Genomic DNA, 21258 nt, shown 5'->3' on the forward strand with positions numbered 1-21258 from the left:
CGGGTGGTTCTTTTTTTTTGTTTGTTTGTTTTTGGCGAGTACATCTATGGCAGGTCTCTTCTTCAGATAATCTTCTTTACGCTTGTCTCCAAGACTGCCATTCTACTATGGCTGAAGGCTGGATGAAGCCCATTTGCCTACTCTTGGCATTCTCAATGGATTCTTCATATTCTTTCATCATTTTCTCTAGGAGACAAAGTCTGAATCACCCAATACATCACTACCTTTTTGAGGAAAAAGGTATGTACAAAGACTCACTTGATATCAAGAAACAGATGGAAATACCTGTTGCATCCATCTTCCAGAAGAACAGTTTAGTGCAGAACAGACCAAATATGAAACCTGCATGTGGAGGAGCTCTACACAGAAAGGCTGACAGTATTCAGTCCAATAGGCCAAGGCAGCATACAACAACATTGTATGAGGTCAGGTGACTCCTGAAGAGTTTTAGCCAGATTAAGAATTAGTAATGCAAAAATAAACCAAGTTCCACCTTGGTTCCCCAGGCAGGAAACAGAGCACTAAAGGAGGGTCTCTGTCACCCTGTCCCTCACACATGATCTCTGACAATGTAAGCTAACACTCCAATTTCATGTGGATGAAGCATATAGAAAGATGATACTATGAAATACAGCCAAAGAAAGAACTTTTTACATTTTACAGATCTAATCTTTGCCTCACTAAACTGAATAGGAATTTCTCTTGACCTCACTGGATGCAGGATCTTGCCCTATACACCAATGCATGCTTCAAGATGGCCTACATAAGAATGTACTAAAAGCAAAAAGTTTAGAAAGGTTGCTTTGGCATATCTGCATAAAGCACAGTAATTACCATGTTGAAGTAAGAACGGATTTTGACCCCTCTTGCCAAATCCCAAACTATGACGTTTCCATCATGTCCAGCAGAGAACAGAACTCTTGGATCAAATGGATGAGGTTCAAGTACAAACACTTCATCTTCATGTCCCTGAAATTTAAGATACAGCAAGATGAACAAGAGGATTGTCTCAAATACTTACCTAAGAATTCAATACGATAACACTAGCAACTGCAACAATAACCTATGAAAGTGTTCAAAGAACAACTATTTTGACCGCACTTTTTCTTTTGTAGCAGTGTATTATACTCTTCTCTATCCAGTGGCAATTTTAGCTTCCTAAGAAGTACGTCAAGTATGCCACCTCCACAACAAATATGTCCCAATGCTTTCAGTGTGATTTTAAAAGATTAAACTCCACAACACTTGGTAGTTTTGGTCTTAATGCTCTGCAGATTTCAATTTTTTTAGGCAGAGTAGCAGTTAGAAATTTAATTTATCCCCATAAAGAATCAAATATGTAACTAAAAGAGAATAACATCTCCAAAATTAATAATAAATTTTTAAGCTTTGCATGAAATATTCCCATCTCCAGCGGAGCATCTAGTTACCTAGAGTTACAACCACTTTCTCAGTTAAAAAAAAAGTATCAGACATTAGTAAAAATGTTGTTTGATTTATTCTGGCCAGAAGACCATTTTTTTTGTACTCATGGAATCATTAGGTTGCAGAAGTGTTTCTCTTTAAACAGGGCAAATTTATCCATTAGCGGTATTTCAAAACATTTGTCACATTAAATAAAGGTAAGAAGAGGTAATTGCTTCCTTCTTTCCTTTCAAGGTAGCACTTCAGAAAAAAAAAAAGCCCAAAATTAGTTTGAACAGCAACAGTTATTTGAGACTTTAAAGCTTTATTTTCTAATAAACAGCTGACGGACACATCTATTACACTTCAATTATCTGGAAACATTTGTTAAGGCAGTTTTCAGACAGAAAAACACACCCACGTAATGAAGAATGTTGATAATGCACACATAAATTTTGCATTCAGGATTGATAAATCAAGATGGAACACCTTACCATGAGAATATGAATAAGTTGGCCAGTGAAAGAATTCCAAACTTTCAGAGTCATGTTATTTACTGCAGTTATAACAGAGTTGTCATGGCGGTCCCATGCCACCATGGTCACTTTCAGTTTTGTGATTTTATCTTCAACTCCTTGTAAATTTTGTCTAAAACAAAAAAGCAAAAAGTTTCAAAGCCATCCTACTTTGCCAAAATACTTTTATGTCCCTAACAAGTGAAAAACACTTCTGTGTTTTGCTTTATTATGAAGAATAGAAACATCACTTCTTCAAGAAACTGGAGAAATGAAAGATGTTTTCCATTATGTAGCACACACAACCACAAAAGAATTGTAGATGCTTAAACAATGACTATAGGGTCCTCTTTAATTTCTTAAAGAATACGTTGATCTGTTTTTCCAGAAAATGCCCTCTGATCCATGACCTAACCCAATTAAATTTGGTAGCTCCAGTATTTGTTGTGACATTTGAAGAGCAAAAATCCAAACTAGTCAACCAGTGAACAGTAATCTGTCCTGGAGAATATTTGTAATATGTAGTTATAAATACAGAGAGAAGTATTCTGATACTTTTATATGAGTTAAATTCTCGGGCTGTATTTAGTACTAAACCACTACCCTTATATCTCTTTATTATGAGTAATAATGGCGCTTAATCGTGCATGTATTTTATTTTTACCCTATGAAACCCAAACGCTAGCCATCTGTAATATAATCTATCAGAATACTCCAAAATTACATTTTTTGTCAGTGTGGTTTAAAGATGAATCACCATTGAATTCTCTATCACATTAATTACTAGGAAGAAATCAATCAAATGCAACAATAGCATGTTACCACCAAGTAGGCAGACAAAAGATAGAATCTTCCATATAGTAAGCACTACAATACATTACACCATAGTATATATTGTACAACTCAATAATAGAAAATGTAGTTGTAACCAGATTTCTTTCTAGATTCAATGCAGAACCCAGGAGACTTTGTAAGCTGAATTCTCTCTTTCCTTTCAGTGCAGCAATTTCATTTTCTTTGATAAAATTGTGCTTGTGCAGAAAAGATCAAATTTGGAACTGCACTTATCCCTCTAGTCAAAAGGACAAAACAGAATTCAGCTAAAAGTGCTTTACTGAAATGAGCAGTTCAGTTTCTTAAAGTTCAGCATTTGTGACCACAATGAAAAGAATCGATTCACATTTTTCCCAGTATCAGTTAAAACTAAGAATTTTTACAGGCTGTGCAAGAGAGAGTAATTCAGTCTGTTCTCAAAGTGCTAGTGTTTTATACACTCTTGTCCAAGTTTTATATTCATGGTTTTTTGCATCTGCCCATAACTGACAAGATACTCCCTGATCTGAAAATCTAATGAAATTATAACTTATTTAGCCTTCTCTTCCATTGCTCTCTTGGTCTTTCAGATTTTATCTTTTTACTCCTGAAACAATTTTTTTTTCCTATTAAATATAATCCTTCAGACCAGTCAGTATGGTCAGTATGATCAGTAAGGGGAAAAAGGTTTACCCCTTAAACCCACTATAAATCTTTCTGATGTCAGTCAGCTGGAAGACATCTCCTCCACGCCAAAATAAAAAGGTGCAAGCCACAATTCCTACTAACTCATTGTTCATCTTCAGGCCTCTTTGGTGCTTATTCTACTGTACAGAAGCATCCCATACCTACAAAGTCTTGTAAATGCTCAGATCGTTTTAATAAATGAGAACCCATTACAGAGCAAGCGATTTCTTTGCTCTGGCATGTGGTACAAAAGAACCCAATACTGCTTTTCTGGGCATGCAGATTCCATAGTATCTTTATTAACTAAAATGCAAGCAGTCTCAACAACAGATCTGACCTGGTTTTCTTGCTCCAGAAATAAAAAACACATATAAATTTGACCTTTAATGAGTTTTGAGTATCTTTTATTATTTTTATTTACTCAAAATACTAGTGGAGCTATTTTCAGGGCAAGCTAGTTTCCGCAGATGAATATGTAGTCAAATATTTGTTTTCACTGGACTTCACAAGCTAGACAAGCATATTGTGCATTTAAACAATAATAATTTAAGAAGTCCCCCCTCTTTTTTTCCTTTCTCTCTCTTTATTTTTTTTTCTTTTAAAGTCAGCAAATTATGTCAACGGCCTTCAAGTATCTATCTGATAGAAGAACACTTTATATCACTTACCCTGCTGGGCGAGTAGCCATATCTAACAAAATGCTTTTCCATTCCCTTCGCTTAAATTGCCAGATTCGTGCTGTTCCATCACGGCTTCCACTCACAAATCTAACAAAAGGGGAAAAAAGTTAGTCGGAGATCAAAGGCAAATCTGTACAGAAAAGACACTTGAAAATTGAAATTCCAGAACTTAGAACTCAAAAAAAGGAAGCTATAAATAAGAAATCCAAACAGTGTTAGAATGCTGTACAACTGGTTTGAGGTGAAAAACACTTCCTGTACCAGTAAAAAACCTGAGGCCTGCAAAAAGTGGAACCTGCTTCCCCATCCTGAGCCCCTTCCAAACTAACTGTACCTTGACCTTTGGTGCACCTTGCTGAGTTATGACACTGCTCTGGCACAGGGACACCATAACCCAACGAGCATTCACAGAAACTGACCCTAACACGCCAGGTAGAGCTAAGGAAGAAATTTAAGGGGTAAAAATACCTGAAGGGCCAGGAAAGCCCTGCAAGCAGAAGCACAGACATGATTTAAAACAAACAAAACCTATTCCCAATAAGCTAGCACTGTATGTTGAGTAAGTACTATGACACTTATCTGAAGAAGTGCTTCCCAGATTGAGTTTCTCCCCCACCTTTTTCTTCCCCCTTTTGGGGGTGCAGGGGTAAAGGTAGGCGAAAGAGGTGGGTGGAGCACAATGAAGCTTGGTTTACAACTATTTGTATCATAATAAAAGTGTACATTAGAACATAAATCAAACGAAGCATCAGCAACTTCATAATAAACTGTTTTCTTTACCATCCTTCACATCCAGTGAAACATTATTAGAGCAGCTAAGCAAAATATCATTAGTTTAACAGTTTTCTGCAAAAAGGGTTTAAATACATAAATATATGTAAAAATGCATGTATTTTATATGTGAATATATATACACATACATTTCCTAAGAAGAAATTTCAAGGTTTTTATACTCCTTAATTTTGGCGAATTCAAAATACTTTAATCATTCACTACAATGGACACAACTGTAAAACTGAAGGAGCATTATTAAAACAAAACAGTCAGAATCCAAGTTATAGAAAATTTTACTGGATGAACCTCAAAACAGAAAGCAATTTTTTTTTTTTTATAACTACTTCCAGAAACTAGTATTTACAAATGTCCACACGGTGAAAAAAATAGCTCTGAACAAATAAATTGTATGCTTACCTGCTACTACTGTTAGAAAACTGAATGCTGTCAACTTTGTCCTATATATAAAAAAAAGTAGAAAAAATAAATCAATTATTATTCCAAATTATCCAAATTATTATTTTAATCAAATACATATGTAATTTTTAAAAAGTATTTACAGTATGAAACTCCAACTCTGATATCTTCTCTGGCTGACCTGATCCAAAGAAATAAACCCTAATGATGTGATCTGTACTCCCAGTGGCCAAAAACATTCCACCTGAGAAAAACAAACAAGATAAGTCTTAAGAAAAAAGGGCAATCTAATGTAATTACACTATTTTCAAATGGCTGTAACATCAAATACTTAAATTTATTTCCTTAAACTTATAGCTGTATCTCATTTCAGCTATGTCTGTAACTGACCTTTAAGTAAAAACAAGATTTAGAAACACAAAAGTTTAACTGGAGTTGAATTACCTCACATTTGATCTCAGACAAATATGCATCTGCAGACTTATCTGAAAGATTAGCTAACTACAGCAATTTGTTTGCGACTAAGCCCTTAGAAGACTCAATCGTAGCAAAAAAATGAATGGAACTAGAGCTCCAGCACACTTTCTGAAAATAAGTTTCTGTCATTTTGGTATTTTATCCAATTATTTATGTTGCATTCTTCAATTGCCAACTCTGGAATCAATGAGATTCAGACTATGAGAACCTGGTAATCAACATCTTCCTGTCCTAATCCCTATAAATTCCATCTCAGATGAAGCCAACTCTCCGAATCACTCTGAGAAAAAGGTATACATCATGTTTTAAAAGACTTGCAGTCAAAAGACTTACTTTCAACATTTTATATTTAACTGTTTTCAAGAATTTCTGTATCACCAAGAGTAAATGCATAGATTCTGAATTTCTATTTAAAATATTTTGGGGTTTTTAATAGCTACTTTAACTCAATTCGATCTTACTAACAAGAAATACGCTACGGTAACTGTATTATATTTCATTTTACTCTCCAAATGACTTCTTATATTGATACAAGGGAGAAAAATAAAATAGAACAACAACAAAAAAAAGAGTCTTTTACCAGCACTAAAAGAAGAACAGATCATCTGGACTCCAGGCCGAGGGCGTTCTGTAAACTTCGTTGGCCTTGGACTACAAATAAAGAAACAGTTAAATAGTTTCCTAATAGGGCTTCATAAAATAAGTCAGTATCTTAGAAATAAAGCACAGAAGGACAAAATTAAAATGAAGGAACAGATGGCTACCCATTTATAAACAATTTTGTGTGACTATGCTTCATGATCTGATCTTTAGGAAACTAAGACATCCAGATGGACTAAGTAATCCATGTATCAAGGAGAGTTGTAACACAAGTTAAATCCCATTCCCCTCTCCCCTCTAATATTGCTATACAAAACACTCTCCTCAAGTCACTGGCAAAGAACAGAAGACACTAGAGCAAACTGCCCATGATGTTAAGTTTTAAACCACTGGGTGTACTGGAATCCTGGTTTTCTCCTGCAGCAAACAGCTGCTTTTACAAGAAAGAAACAGAGCTTGACACTCTTTATAGAAAAAGATACAAAAGAAGTTTAAATTACTGCGGAGTTTTTCATAGTATTAGAATATACCAGTTTTTTCAGAGGACATATATTTCTTTATGGGCTTTTTTCAAATAGTGCCCAAAGAATGCCAGGACAACGGCTAGAAGTTTGTAAGGAATTTTACATCATGGCCTGTGCTTCCTTTTAAGCATTTCAGAACCCGATGTGCAAACAGAACTAAAGCTTCAACAGATTTGGCACTTTAAGAGCGTATAAAAGCAAAACGAATCAGATCTGGTTCTTCAATCATTACTTCAATTCTGCTCATGCACTGCAGCAACCTCAAATCAGTAGGTGGTCTTGCACAGTACGCCATCTGCAATCTTCACTCAAAGAATAAACTTACTAGCGAACAGCAGCATTACACCCACAAATGTCATCACTAAAGATCTGTTTTAACATAAAAGCATGTATATTCATAATTTATCCAAAATTTTCTCTTTTAAAAGCAAAATGGTCCATATAATTCATTTCAGCTGAAGGCAGATGCATATGAGACCTTTCTCCATAAATCAGCTATTGCTATCTCAAAAGCAAGCAGTAAGCCTTAAACCTTAGCGGTGCCTATGCATAAAGCAAAGTAATAAACACCAGGAATACCAGTTAAGAAACCTTTCTGCAAATTGTCGGTTCAGTATAGGCTGTTTCTGTGAACTTTCCTCTAGGAGTTTTAAGATAACTCCCTGCAGACTCATGACAAGGAAACTTCACAACAAGATACACTAAACAAGACAAAGATCTATTCTACAAAACAGTTGAAACCCTTCTTAACTAACATAAAAAGAGCTATCAGATGATTCAATATGCAGCTTACATAATTTGGAGCAAGTGTAAATAGATAAATAGGCTGCTGTTTTCTTCCACTGTGGTTTGTGAACTCTGCCTTTGGAGTTAGGACAGCTGCAAAATAGAGCAAGTATGCACTTACGTTCTAGTTTGGATGAATTCTCCAACTTAGGTCTCTCTAACGTGTGTTATTTTAGGCATTAGGAGACAAAAAATAACGGCATTCTTTTACAATAGAGCAGACTACGGTCTTTGCAAAATGAGGTGGGCAATCAGTATTTTTGGGAAGCAAGGAAAGGGAACAAAATTGTAATTTCTTGCAACATACAGAAATGAAGCTAACCGTTTCACTTCGCATACATTGTCAAACCAATTATTAAGTGGCTGGAAGGCACTAAGGTACCTTCACAAACATTTCATGAAGAGGTCCAGAAAAGCTCTGGTAAACCATTTTCCTCCAGGAGGAGACATGTACTAAGTTCAACATGAATCCAGAAATGTGAGGGGCTGCAGTCAAAAAGTAACCTGCACTCAGAGCAGCAGACACAGAAGCAATTTGGTCTTCGTGCCTCAACCAAGGGACGCACTCACCAATATAAATGTCTCAAGTTCATCTTCTTCACAATACAGCAGTAGTGAAGGAATGGTTACCTAACCCAAGCCCTACAGACTAACCTCATTCTGGACATGTAGTGGCTCAAGCAAGACTTCTTCCCAGAACACGGATGTGTGATATATCCTCTCCAAATTAAGTCTTTGTCCACAAGCTAATGAAGGAAGTTCAGCACATCTGACTTCTGATGTATGACCAGCCCCTTTAACATCAAGTGCCTTCTGCTTAAGAAAGCAGATGGGAAGCATCACACCACACTGATGACAACTGAGAAATCAACGACTTGTCCAAACTAGGAATGCCAAAGTCATCAGCATGTGTTTTTCCAAAGCTTTTTTCCCCTTTTTAAAACGGGGGGGCAGTATAGTAAGCTCCTTCTACTCAAAGCTGTGAGACGGTTCTGCTGCCTTGTTCATATAGTCTGCCAGTAACAGACTAACACTGGAAACTTGTGATCCAAACAGGTGGCAGAAGAACAACAAGAAAACTCAGCATCTTTCTCAGAGAAGATACATATGCAAATATTTTGCGGTGCAACTAATCTAACTTTGATGCACTGACCAGCTGTAGTAATTCTCCATTAAACTTGAGGCAGATTATTCTTCAATTTCTGATGACCCAAGGCAATTGATTTTCTCTCTTCTCCCAACTGATACAGGATCCAACTGTTGTGTTTTCTATCACCATCCAGAATAGTAACAGTGGACCAAATATGGGGAAAGTCTCGATTGCCTAAATTTTCAATTGTTTTCCCATCTTCTTTGGGCCACATTCTTTAACTTCCTTTTCTAAAGCAACAACCAACCTTCCTCTACTGGGAAACCAAAGTAATCTACCTGGAACATTACTGCTTTTAGGCATACATGGTAACTGCCTGCTCAGAAATCTCTTCACTGAAAGAAGAGGAGCACAACACGGGAGGCTCTATAATACCAAATAACATGCATCCACACTAGTCACAGAAGCACATGAACAAGGCTGATCACTCTCCTTTGAACAACATGAGAATTTTGTGGTCAGCTGTGCCAATGTCTGTTTCATCCTACAGCACCAAATCTTCTGTAATGTGTCCTTTTGCAGACCAACATCTCCTGTCTGGGCCATATGTGTGACCTAGATACTGAACATGCCTCAATTAACAAGGTTAGTAAAAAAACTGGGAGACTAATATGGGAAGCCTCTAATTTCAGAGATGCTATTAATACTGCAGCAGAGCTGCTAGCAAAGCTGAATGCAAGGATTTTTGCAATCTAAGAATGAAACAAAATAAACACTGGCAGAGACAAAAACCCCCCAAACAGAACTGGGATCATGTACTAGACTTTAGAAGGCTTAAAGGATGTCAAAGTCCATTTAATGGCAAATACTACAGTTTTCGAGGTAGTGAGTTTTCCAGTTTTTAATGATCTGTTGAGATAAATAATTGCTCCATACTATTTTGATCTTATTTTGTAAGTGGGGAATAAAGAACAATTTCAAGTTTCCTCATCTCCTGAAGAAGCTGACAGGGAAATATTCCTTTCAGAAGAAACTCTTCCCAGGAAGGACAAAGTCCAGTTTTCAGTTAGAGACAAGGAGTTGATTTGGTAGACTTAACCATCCAAGCTGGGTTCCACTGAAACAGTTTTCAGTGTAGTTAGGAACAAAACTGATTACTTTTAATTCGAGAGCACACTGAACACAGTAGTGTATCCAAACACTGCCTTTCCCATATTTCACAAAAAAGTTCAGCAAAGTACTGCTGGCACTACCAATCATCTTGAAACTACAATGAACCACATGATCATCATGAGGCTGCCCAGCAGCTCATAATCTTAACTCACTGCCAGATGACTCAAATGGTTCTGAGTATAAACAGCAGGGGGTTGGGTGTGTATATATATTTATTCTTTTTATTTTAAGTAGCTGAAATTTCAAGATTTTGCCACCAGTCCCCATTTAAAGTATTGGACAATTTAGTAACACACTTTCATCACTGATAGCAATTGCATTCTTGAAGGACTGGGTGCAGTCAAGCTCAGGAGAAGCGTGAAATCAAGTTCCGACTTACGCATGTGACAGCACCCTTCACCTGTACTACTCAGATCTGCTGGTCTTTCTTGAAAGCTCCTATTTCTCCTTTCTGTGGTGGGAGTGGTGCTAGAACCGAGATACAGGGCAGCAAGTTCAGACCTTGAATATTTGTGGTAAGAGATCTTATTTTCTCTGCCAGCTTTCCTCCTTTTAAAAGACTCTGAACAGAAGCAAGCCTGAATTGTTTACTATAGCGATAAAAGGAAGGACAAACTTCCCCCCCCCACCAGTCATTCTCTCTTCCAGATGGCCTACACATCATGGTGTTAAAAAAATAACCTCACAAAAGGCCTTATGAAAAAAAAAATAACATGAATCTTCATCTCCTTTGATACTCTCATATTCCTGGCACTCGTTTTCCAGCGCATTACTGAATGGATGTGGAAGCACCCTGCCATGTTTCCACAGTTCTGGAAGCAGATCCAAATCTGAAGTTTTAAGAAGTGCAATCACCTGTATGACAATGTACACCCACTATAAGATGCACTGCCCATACAATGCAGTCTCCTTGTAGAAAATTACACTGGACTCTTAGTTTCCCAGTATCATTTATTTTTGTTTACTGGAATAAACATGACAACCACAGTTAGAAAAACTTACAGTTTAGCACATTAAGTAAAACTTCCTATAACTAAGAAACTCCCCATACCTAGTATACTGTTCAATTGAGGAAGACTTTTCTGGGTGTCGAACTATTTTGATATTGTAAGCAACATACAGGTATGTTCCAGTCCCAAAAGACAGATTTGTTTCTTATTTAGACTTTACCGTATTTTTATCGAGTTTTAGTTTGGATCAAAAAGCATCAATTATATCAAACACATAACTCTACTAAGTTCAAACTAAGATCTAAGACCAGTACCCTGCCTCTAAATTAGCCAAAACTGGATATGTAAAGCAGAAAAAGCACACAGTGATGCCTTTTAACACCTTCATATAATGCATAATATCCTGTGGCAAAGAGCTTAATAACTTAACTGCATGTTTTGTACAGAACCATCTCCTTCCAATTTGAATTGTCTACCTTCACTTGATACCCTCTCTAGTACAGTAAGGGCCAACAAGTAATTGTAATTACTCATTATATGCCCTCCTCAAGACACAACTGTACAATCCATCTTTTTCCATACTGAAGAAACACAGCTTAAAGAGTTTCTCTGTCTTCTCAAACATAACGTATAAAATACTTCCAAAACAAAAAGTAAGGATGGTACAAATTTCAGTCTCAAAATTTACTCTGTAGTCTGTCATTAAGCAACATGAATCACTGCCATGACTTGGATTACCAGAACCACTTCCTTGCTCTGCTGCATGAGACAGCTGAACTAATTGTTTTCTCCATGCCGCTGTCTGATCACATCTGCTGCAACTACTTATGCATGAAAGCATTACTCAAAAATCTTTTACTCCTTTAATATTTGCTGAGTGCATCTCACAAAATTTTTATTCTACATTTACATATCATCATGGAAAGGAATTAGTTTAGAATCCCCTACCATAACTGACACCGGCTTTCTCACTCCTGAAGTTTTACCTCAAAACAAATTCCATCCAACTCTGTGATTCATCCAAACATTCATGATTTCTAAACATTCATCTCCCAGCTCATATAGCATAACCCACTTAAGTCTCATGGATTCTGCTATTCTCTAATGACAGAATTTGTTTCAAAATTCAATTCTATAGACTCAAACTTTACTTCGGAAAAGAAGAAAAAAAGAAAAGAAAAAATAAAGAGAAAGAGAAATGTGTGTGCTCAAAAGACTTACAAGCCAGGCAGATTAAAATTTCACCTTGTCAACAAGAGGTCAGACTTAAGAGACCTTAAGAAAAATAACACGGTGGCAAGTCCTCTCCTTCACACATTAAAAATGAGCCCCTCAGTAAGAAGGAGAGTGTGTCTTTGATTACAGCATGCATACCAGACAGCAGAGGATTAACAGCCTAAGAAGCAGCTTCATCTACAGTATCAAAAAAGAGCCAAAACGCCCAGAGAACATTGAAAAAGTTAAGGTCCAGACAACTAAAGCACCTAGGGCAAACGTACCTACAGGACCTGCATAATTCAAAAAGCAATTACCAAAACTACAAGAAAATGGAACCTACTTGCCAGAATAATATATTTGTAAGAACACAACCCACCACCCAAGCTAAATTACTAATGATTACTTAAACAATTTCCAATTTTGAGGTACAGGTGTGTTGTGATAACGGAAAAGCAGCAGCAAAAAGCATTTAAAAGCCACTGAACAATTTAAAAAAAGCTGTCTCTGTTTGAGGCAACATTTTTAGTATCTTATACTTTGAAGGCAGAAACTTCAGGCTCAACTTCAGCCACCAACACACAGCTGCCCAAGAATTCTGCCTCCTGCCATGCTACAGTAAAGAGCAACTATGAAAAGGTAATACAGATAAGGAAAGAACAAACATCAAAAATACCCCATCCTAGTTTATATTAGGACATTACTGTCTCCTAAAAAAAAAAAAAATTTCAAGTCTAAGTTGCAATCACTTTATCAACGTAATTTTCATTTCATTTGGGATTAAGAGATGAGAACAGAACCAAGAAGTGCCAATTTCGACATATATTACCAAAAAAAAAAAAAATCAGTAAGACTTTTTTACTAAATTAACAGAGACACAGCAAAACTGGGTATACAGTTACTTGCTTCATTCCACAAAATGCTGTATTATCAACTTAATCCTTGAAAGATAAGGAAGCAAGCTAGCTACAGGTACATCAGAAATACATCATACCAACAATCACACAGAGAACCAGCCAGTGACAAGTTTTGTTTTAGTCAAATTTTTCTCCAACATTCTTAATTACAAAAAAAAAAAAGAAATAGCAATAAATAAAATAGCAACTAACTTTATTTTAAGGGTGCCAGCATCCCACAGCCAAAAGCATATTGTTCCATCTGCCCCGGTTGAAGATAAGTATCTCTTTGAGCCACTGCACAGTGGAGAGAACTGGGGGGAAGGGGGAAGAAAAAAGAAAAGGTCTCCTGTTAATCTGTTCCAGATGTGCTAAGGAGTTCCTCTAGTCATTGACTTCTCACAAAAAAAAAAAGTATCAAAACATACTTAAGGAAAATAAATTGCAACAAACACCAAAATAACATGATGCTGCTCAAAGTTACTCTCTTACTTCAGAACAACCCTTCCAGGTTACTTGCAAAAGTACTCTGGGTTATCCCTCCCCAGAACCCAAGAGCATGCAACTCTAAACCGAAACAAACCAAAGCAATTCAGCAGTGACTGCAATTCTTATTCAATGTACCTGCTCTCAGAATCACCACCCGCGAAGGAATGATACCTCAAAACTGCACTGCCCGCATGCGTCATGCAATTTTTTTGAACAAGGGTTATGTCTGGCATTTTTCAAGGGTCAGGCATTTTGACAATACATGTGTTATTTCACAATGCGTATCATGAAAAATCCTTCTCACTTCACAGCGTAGTTGCCAAGCACAGATTTTTATTACATAGAACATTCTTGGGTGGTTCCTTTTCCAGTCAAATGATGCATTTTATCGCTCAGGTGAGTTCGCAAAGCAAAAACCTACCTGCAATGATGTTATAGATGCACTGTGGCCCTGCAGAACTGCTAAGGGTGCACAAGTTCGAAGGCACCAAACTCTGATCATTTTATCACAGCTTCCAGCAGCTATCATGGTGTTTTCATAGTTCACTGCCATATCAGATATTTCAGCTGCATGCCCTCTCAGGGTAGCCAACAACCTTCCATCATCTGTTGCCCAGATTTTTACAAGGCAATCATCTGATCCCTAGAAGTAAGGCAGAAATCATTTCAACCATACCATCAGCTATTTTGATGTTACAGTTAACTAACACAAACTGAAGAACAGAACTAGTGGCATACATAGATAAATATTCGGCCCCCCCATGTTTTTAACAGTTTTCCACACTGCATTCAAAACACAAGATTACATTAATTCCCAACAGTATATACAAAACATGATGCATTTATAATACAGATCACAAATCTGGATTCATGCAAGTTGGATTCATGCTCTTCAGTAACACACTTTTTCCAAAACTCCAGCACAAACTGAAAAAGCTGTTGCAATACATTAAAATGAAAGTTTACATTAATCACGACAATGAATTATGAATTGGTACTGTGTTTGTCATTTAGCATTACATCCACTTATGTTCCTTATCTTCCTAGTTTGATCTTCATGTCCTACCACGAGTAGTATACTTACCACAGTAACAGTGAGGTAAAGAGCCTGTATGAACAGCTAATCCATTATGAAGTTGAAGTACTACAAATGTGCTTTGATATTCACATTAAGAAACACTAAAATGACCGCTCTTTGTCAACAAACTTCAGAAGCTTCATCTACAAAGTCACACTTAACTCATGTTTTGCTGGTCTTCCCACATCATTGTAACACCTGCTTGCCTGTATACAACAAATTCACCCTCCAGCAAAAATTCCAGAACTCAGCCCTGCATCTTGCATTGCATTCCTGCGCCTCCCTAAAAGTCTTAATATCTGTGCACCTCACTCAACATTTGAACACTGTACAAAGACACTGACAGAGGAGATTTGGTGTAGACATTTCATTCATTTGCTCAGGTTCAGAAGCAACACAAAGCAGGCTGTTGGGTTTTTAAGCACTGATCTGTTAACTGGACACACTCAGGTGCCGCAGTAAGTTCCAATGTGACACCATCATTACAAAATTTCACCTGTGTTTTTTCTCCTCCACCTACTTACAGTGCCTCTGAACAAGTTTATCTAGTATTTATTCTTTAAAGATGTCAGGGCAACACTATCATCCACCTTTTATAAAAAAAGTATCCGAATTACAGGGACCGACAGCCAGATTTTTAAGACTGGTAAGCATTCAGTGAATGTGTCTAATGACAGTAAGTCTTAAAAAATATTTAGATGCTACTGATACTGTTTTCAACATTACAGCTTCTGTAAACAGGTAAATGATATGTATTTTCCTTATTTAGTACATTTATTAGTCTACATTCACATAACTATAGAAATCCCACACTGCCACGGCTCAATTTAGCTACTGTTCTGGGCAGCCCAGTGCCAGGATGCCAATACCCAGCTTGGGAAGTTTTCACCACCACGACATGTGAAGCAGAGCTATCCCACCAGAGAGCCAGGCAAACATTCCACAAAACGCTTTCAAGAGGAACCCAAATACATCCTGCGGTTATTGGAATACATAAAAGGATTTCGAAACCTCACCCCTTTTCTTAATAAATAGAGACTAGCCTGTTTATATTACTTTAATGCTGATGAACAGACAACTTATTTCCCCAATTTTTTTTATGTCATTACTATAAAAAAAATTCACTTGTCTGCCTGTAAAGGTAGCTAGATTTTACTCATTACATTTGTTCAGATTTAAAACTACTGCCTGAGAGAAGGAGGGGAACAGCATACCTGCAGTTACCTAACAATTACACACCCATTCTCATTTGTAGCAATACACTGTAAACTAGGCAACTTCCTCAGGATTACTTTTTGTTTTGTGAACAAGAAGCTGTTTCTGGCTCACAGGCAGTTATCCACAGCAGTTTGTCTTCCTGTATTATTTACATTAATTCAGATAAGACACATCTCTCAAACAACAAGATACAACTATAGCCCCAGTTTTTGAAACAATAAAAAGAAAGGTGATCGTATTTAGGTACATTGAGAGAGCATATTTTTCTACAGATCACAAATACAGACTGCTTGTCTACAGAAGGTCTTTACCTCTAACATCAGCAAAAAGGATACCTTCAAGCATTAGTGACATTTTAACCCAGCAGAATGTTTTGCAGGGGGACTCTCAGACATGCAAACCCAAGATAATTTTAAACTTTACTGTGTATTTGATTTCTGGAGTGCCTTGGTAGGTATTTTTGATTTACCAGCTGCCATGCTTCTACTTTTCCTCAGGTGGACATGACTTTAAGGGCTTGACTTCTCTTTCTTCCCAACTCTTTAACAGGTGCACCCACGAACGCACAGATGTCAGCAGGACAACTTCTCCCATGGCTGTGCTCTAGTTATTTTCGGCATAAACGTCTGAGCCTCCAATTAAGGTTGTCAAACAAATTCTGCGTCAATGCATACTCATTTTAAACAAGTACTTCTATTAAAAGAAGGTCGCTCCTCCCTCAAACAGAAAAATACTACTTGAGATTTCAGATTTCTCTTTGGTCCTCCAAGGACAGCGAGGCTCAGCAATCAGCATTACAGAACAGCAGCACTCTGAACATTTAACCTCAACCCCCAGACAAGGACTGCTCCTTTGTGCAGTCTTGGTTAGTTACTGCAAGCAACAGCCAGTTTCTACTTCTAAAAACTTTGCTGGAATAGGGAGTGTTGCAGGAACGTGCATACTTGACAAAGGAGATAAGGGAAATTTGTTAATAACTGCATTTTCTGCCTCTTGGGTAAGGAGAGCAATGGTACAGCCCATACTATTTCTACACATACATAAAACTTCTATGCTGAGATTCTGTGGCACATTTGCCTTATCTAACTGCTAAACTGCTACAGTGCCAGCCCAGGGAAAATAAACAGAGCCTCTGGAGCTGAACACCAACTGACAGAATCACAGAATCATTGAGGTGGGAAAGGACCTCTGGAGATCATCTACTCCAACCCCCCTGCTCGAGTAGGGTCACCTAGAGGAGGTCGCCTGGGATGATATGTCACCCATTCCAGTTTTGTTATCTTCTGCGCATTTACCGAAGGTACCCTCTGTCCAGTCACCCCCAGGTCCTGAAAGAAATCATTATAAAGTATCAGCCTCAGCACCAAACCCTGTGGTACACCCCTAGGGACTGGCCTCCAGTTGGACTTTGTGCTGTTAATCACAACCCTTCAAACCTGGCAGTTCAGGCCATTTTCAATCTCACTGTCCATTTATCTGTAATTCCTCTATTTGTCCGTAAGAATGCTATGGGAGACAGTGTTGAAAGCCTTGCTACAGTCAGGAAAAATCCACTCCTGTCCTTCATTGTATAAGGTTATCAAGTTGGACAGGAACGATTCCCCCTTCATAGATCTATGCTGATGACCTTCTTACTGTTAATACATTTGGAAATGGCTTTCAGGAGGATTTGCTACATCACATTCTCCTCAGGTGATTAAGATAAAGATGAATGGTCTGTAGTTCCCTGGAACAACCTTCTTGCAGACAGGAGTGACCTTTGCTCTCTTCCAGCCCTCAGGAGCCTCTCCTGATTGTCATAGCCTTTCAAAGATAACCAAGAATGGCTTTGGTCACAGTGTCATCAGTCAGTACCCTCACCACTTGCCGGTGGTCCCATGGACTTGTGTATGACCAGTTCATTTAAACATTCCCTAGGCCAGTCCTCCTCCATCGAGGGCAAGTCTTGCTTGCTCCAGACTTTTCCTCTCATCTCAAGGACTTGGGACTCCTTAAGACAAGTCTTGCCACTAAAGACTCAGGCAAAGACAGTCAAGGATCTTGTCTTTTTCCATGTGCTCCATGACCAGGTCTCCTGCCCCATTCATCAGCAGAACCACATTTTCCATGGTCTTCCCTTTGCTGCCGAGATACTTAAACAACCCATTCTTGTTGCTCTTCACATCCCTTGCCAGATTCAACTCCAGGCTGTCCTCAGCTTTCCTAACCCCATCGCTGAACTTTCAGAGAGTGTATTTCTGTATTTCTCCCAAGTTATCTGTCCCTGCTTCCACCTCTTGCACACTTTCTTTTTGTGTTTGAGTTTTGTCAGGAGCTCCTTGCTTATCCATGCAGGCCTCCTGCCACCTTTGTTTGCCCTCCTGCACATAAGGAGGCACCATTCTTCAGTCAAGAAGAGCCAAGCCTTAGAAAACAGTCAGCTCTCCTGGACCCCTCCTCTCTCCCCCAGGCCATATTCCCCTTCCAAGCAGGATTCCAGACAGGTCAAAGTCCGCTCCTCTGTAGTCCAGGGTTGTGGTCCTGCTTTTTGCCTTGTTCCCTCCTTGCGGTCACTGCAGCCAAGACTGCCCTTTACCTTGACATCCACAAACAGTTCTTCATTGTTTTTAACTATCAGCTCCAGCAGAGTCTCTTTTGTTGTCAGCTCCCCAGTGACCTGTGCCAGGGAGCTATCATCAGTGCACTACTGCAGAAACTTCCTGGATCACTTGCATGCTGCTGTGTTCCACCCCTCTAGCATATACTGGGGTGGTTCAAGTTCACCAGGAGGACCAGGTTAGGCTTTTTCCAGTTGCCTGAAGAAGGCCTCATCTACTTATTCCTGATCAGGCAGTGTTAGCAGACACCCACCCCAATGTCACCCATGTTGGTCTGCCTTTTAACCGGCCCATGAGAGCTCAGCTGGCTCATCACCTCTCAGCAGCACCCCAGTCCTGTGAGCTACGCAATCCCACCCCACGTCTTTGGTCCTGATGAAATCATAGCCCTGCAACAACACACAGGATTCCAATTGCTCCTGCTTTTCTCCACAATGCATGCATTAGTGTACAGGCACTTCAGATGGGCACCTAGTCAGGCTGATTTCTCAAAGCATGAAAGCTTTCCCCATAACGCACTTCTTGATCTGTGTGCATACACTGGGGGTGGGCCCCCTTCAGCCCTTTTTGTTTTCAGGGTTTCTCCTTTCTACATCACCCCACATTCTTTGCTTACACACCTGATCTACAACTTCCTCATGTGAATGTCATTTGTCATCTCCCTTCCACACCTTTCCTACTCTAACACTCTCCTCACCAGGTCGACCACCCTGTTGAGAAAATACTTTTGCCCCATGTTTGCCCTTTACTCTCCTTTTCACGTCTCTAAGGATCTGTAACAAAAAGCTTCCTCTCCTCTGCACACCTTCAGCACCTTCACAAGTTAGAAATTACCAAAGCCCTTGATAAAGTTGTTCTAATGGGAAGTTACTCTGTTAATGCAGTTATAGAGGGATTCAAAGAAAAAATATACCCCACAGACAAAAGTGCACAATAATTAAATCACCCCTTTGCTTTTACACTAGAAGTTCTATACCTCAAGCATGCTAGAGCACCGTACTAACAGGCATAGTTTTCCAAATCTTTTGACAGTACCACAACTCTTTTCTGAGCATTAATCTTCTATTTTTCCAATATCCTTAGGGGGTTACAATTTAAAAGCAAAACAAAACAGAGCAGTCTAGCAGCAAGTACAATACAAACTCTGTAATTTCTCTTAATTTCATCTAAGCTAGGTAGTCATTTTAACCACAACAGAGCAACATAAGTATATACCAATCCAATTACTTGGCGTGAATCTCAAAAGCCCTTCTGAATTACCTCAGAACTTCTTCAAATTGTGTCCTCACAAACTGTAACAAGTTTGCAGTCTTTGCTCTTTGCCCCATCATGTTAAGACTGTATGAATATGAAAATCAAGTGCTCAGTACTCTAACTTCTGTTATTCCTTTTTCTCTCAAAAATGTATATCAAACCCTTGAAATGACCATTTCCTTCTAGATCACTTCTTTTGATTCAGACCCATTGATAGTGGGTTCAATAAATGATAAATAAATAGATCTTATTCTATCTTTATTGCTACTTTTAGCTCAGCTCAAATACCTGTATGAAGAGAAAGTAAACCACTATCAGAAATAGCTTTTAATTAATAGGTAAGACTTGGGACCTCCTAGTAAGATGCTCACCTACCTAGAACTTCTACAAGAAGAAAGGTTTCAAGGACCCCTTAAATTTACAGTTGTTTAACTGCATTTAAATGTAGTTGTTCGCATTTAATGTCTTTGAAAAGGCTCAATATCTCACTCATATTTAATGCCTTGAAAGAGACACAGTGTTATTCGTTAAGAACATATAAAAAAAAGCTTAAATTACTAGCTCAGTCACAGAATGTTTTTGACAATCATACACACAGGCTAGTTTCACTTATAGTACAAGTGAATAAATGAAGCTAAGTTGCTGAGATTCAAGAGAGAAGGAAAAAGAAAGAGGAAAAAAAGTTGGTAAACAAGCTCAGTAATGCACACTTCCAAATCAATTCCAACGAACAGGTTAATACCAGTTTACAAAAGAACTAGCAAACTTACTGTTTAGAGTTTTCTGAACTCCGTTTACAAAGCTCTAAGCGGATTCAGTTTTAATCCCTTCGCTTCCTTAAAACAAACATATGAGCACTCTAAAAAGCAGTCAGATTTGGGTTTTTTTGTCCCATGCTACTCAATTCATAAGTTTCCATAACTGTTCCTGTGTTTCTATGTTCAAATTTGTGCTTCTGTTCTACTGGTATCATGGTTTGAGACTTGACAGTATGATGAAGATTGTGTATTCTTCTTGAAAGTGCAGTCACCAAAAAACCTCAAGAAGCAAAAGCGACAAAAAAGGTTTGTGCCTGTGTGTATGTAAAAGTGGAGCTGTGAGGCTATTGTTTGTCAGCATCAGAGAGACACCTGAAAGTAGAAAGGAATGGGGAACCCAAACATTCCAGGGGGTGGAAATCACTTACATGTGGATTAATCTCTTTCTCAAAGGAGTACATGCATGAGAACAGAACCAATCCATTAATATTAATTCATCATAGTCTAGAAATCTCAAACCCCTGGTCCCATTTTTCCTGGAGCTGCATAAATTTAAAAAAAAAACAAACAAACAACTCTGTCTACCGAACTATACATATTACATAAACATGCTTCTGCAATTCTCACATTGTACAGATCAATATTATGAATAAGCTACTAAGTTTACAGTAAGCTTACAGCCTGCAGTGATTTTACTGGATGAACAGATTGTCATCAAAGCACATTAAAAAAAAACAACCAACAGAGACAATCAATAAACCAAACCCTGCATTATGAGACTCCTGAAATGCTGCTTGCAGAACGTAACTGATGGAGAGCAACCTGCACATAGACAACTTAAAGGTGTAAAATGGTCAGCAGGA

The 21258-nt window shown here is 38.2% G+C and overlaps 1 protein-coding gene across 1 annotated transcript in view; it reads right to left on the bottom strand.

Annotated features, from left to right (window-relative positions):
• PHIP (pleckstrin homology domain interacting protein) overlaps positions 1-21258 on the bottom strand; it is a 119092-nt gene that overhangs the window by 64206 nt on the left and 33628 nt on the right. The window contains exons 4-11 of the mRNA XM_009887458.1: positions 13912-14133; positions 13215-13315; positions 6348-6418; positions 5434-5534; positions 5291-5331; positions 4088-4186; positions 1899-2052; positions 835-969 (exon numbers count right to left, since the gene is read on the bottom strand). Of these exons, the coding sequence (XP_009885760.1) occupies positions 835-969; positions 1899-2052; positions 4088-4186; positions 5291-5331; positions 5434-5534; positions 6348-6418; positions 13215-13315; positions 13912-14133 (924 nt within the window). The remainder of the gene's footprint in view (positions 1-834; positions 970-1898; positions 2053-4087; positions 4187-5290; positions 5332-5433; positions 5535-6347; positions 6419-13214; positions 13316-13911; positions 14134-21258) is intronic.

This window comes from Charadrius vociferus, unplaced genomic scaffold (genome assembly GCF_000708025.1).
Source record: "Charadrius vociferus isolate BGI_N301 unplaced genomic scaffold, ASM70802v2 scaffold185, whole genome shotgun sequence".
Taxonomy (NCBI): Eukaryota; Metazoa; Chordata; class Aves; order Charadriiformes; family Charadriidae; genus Charadrius; species Charadrius vociferus.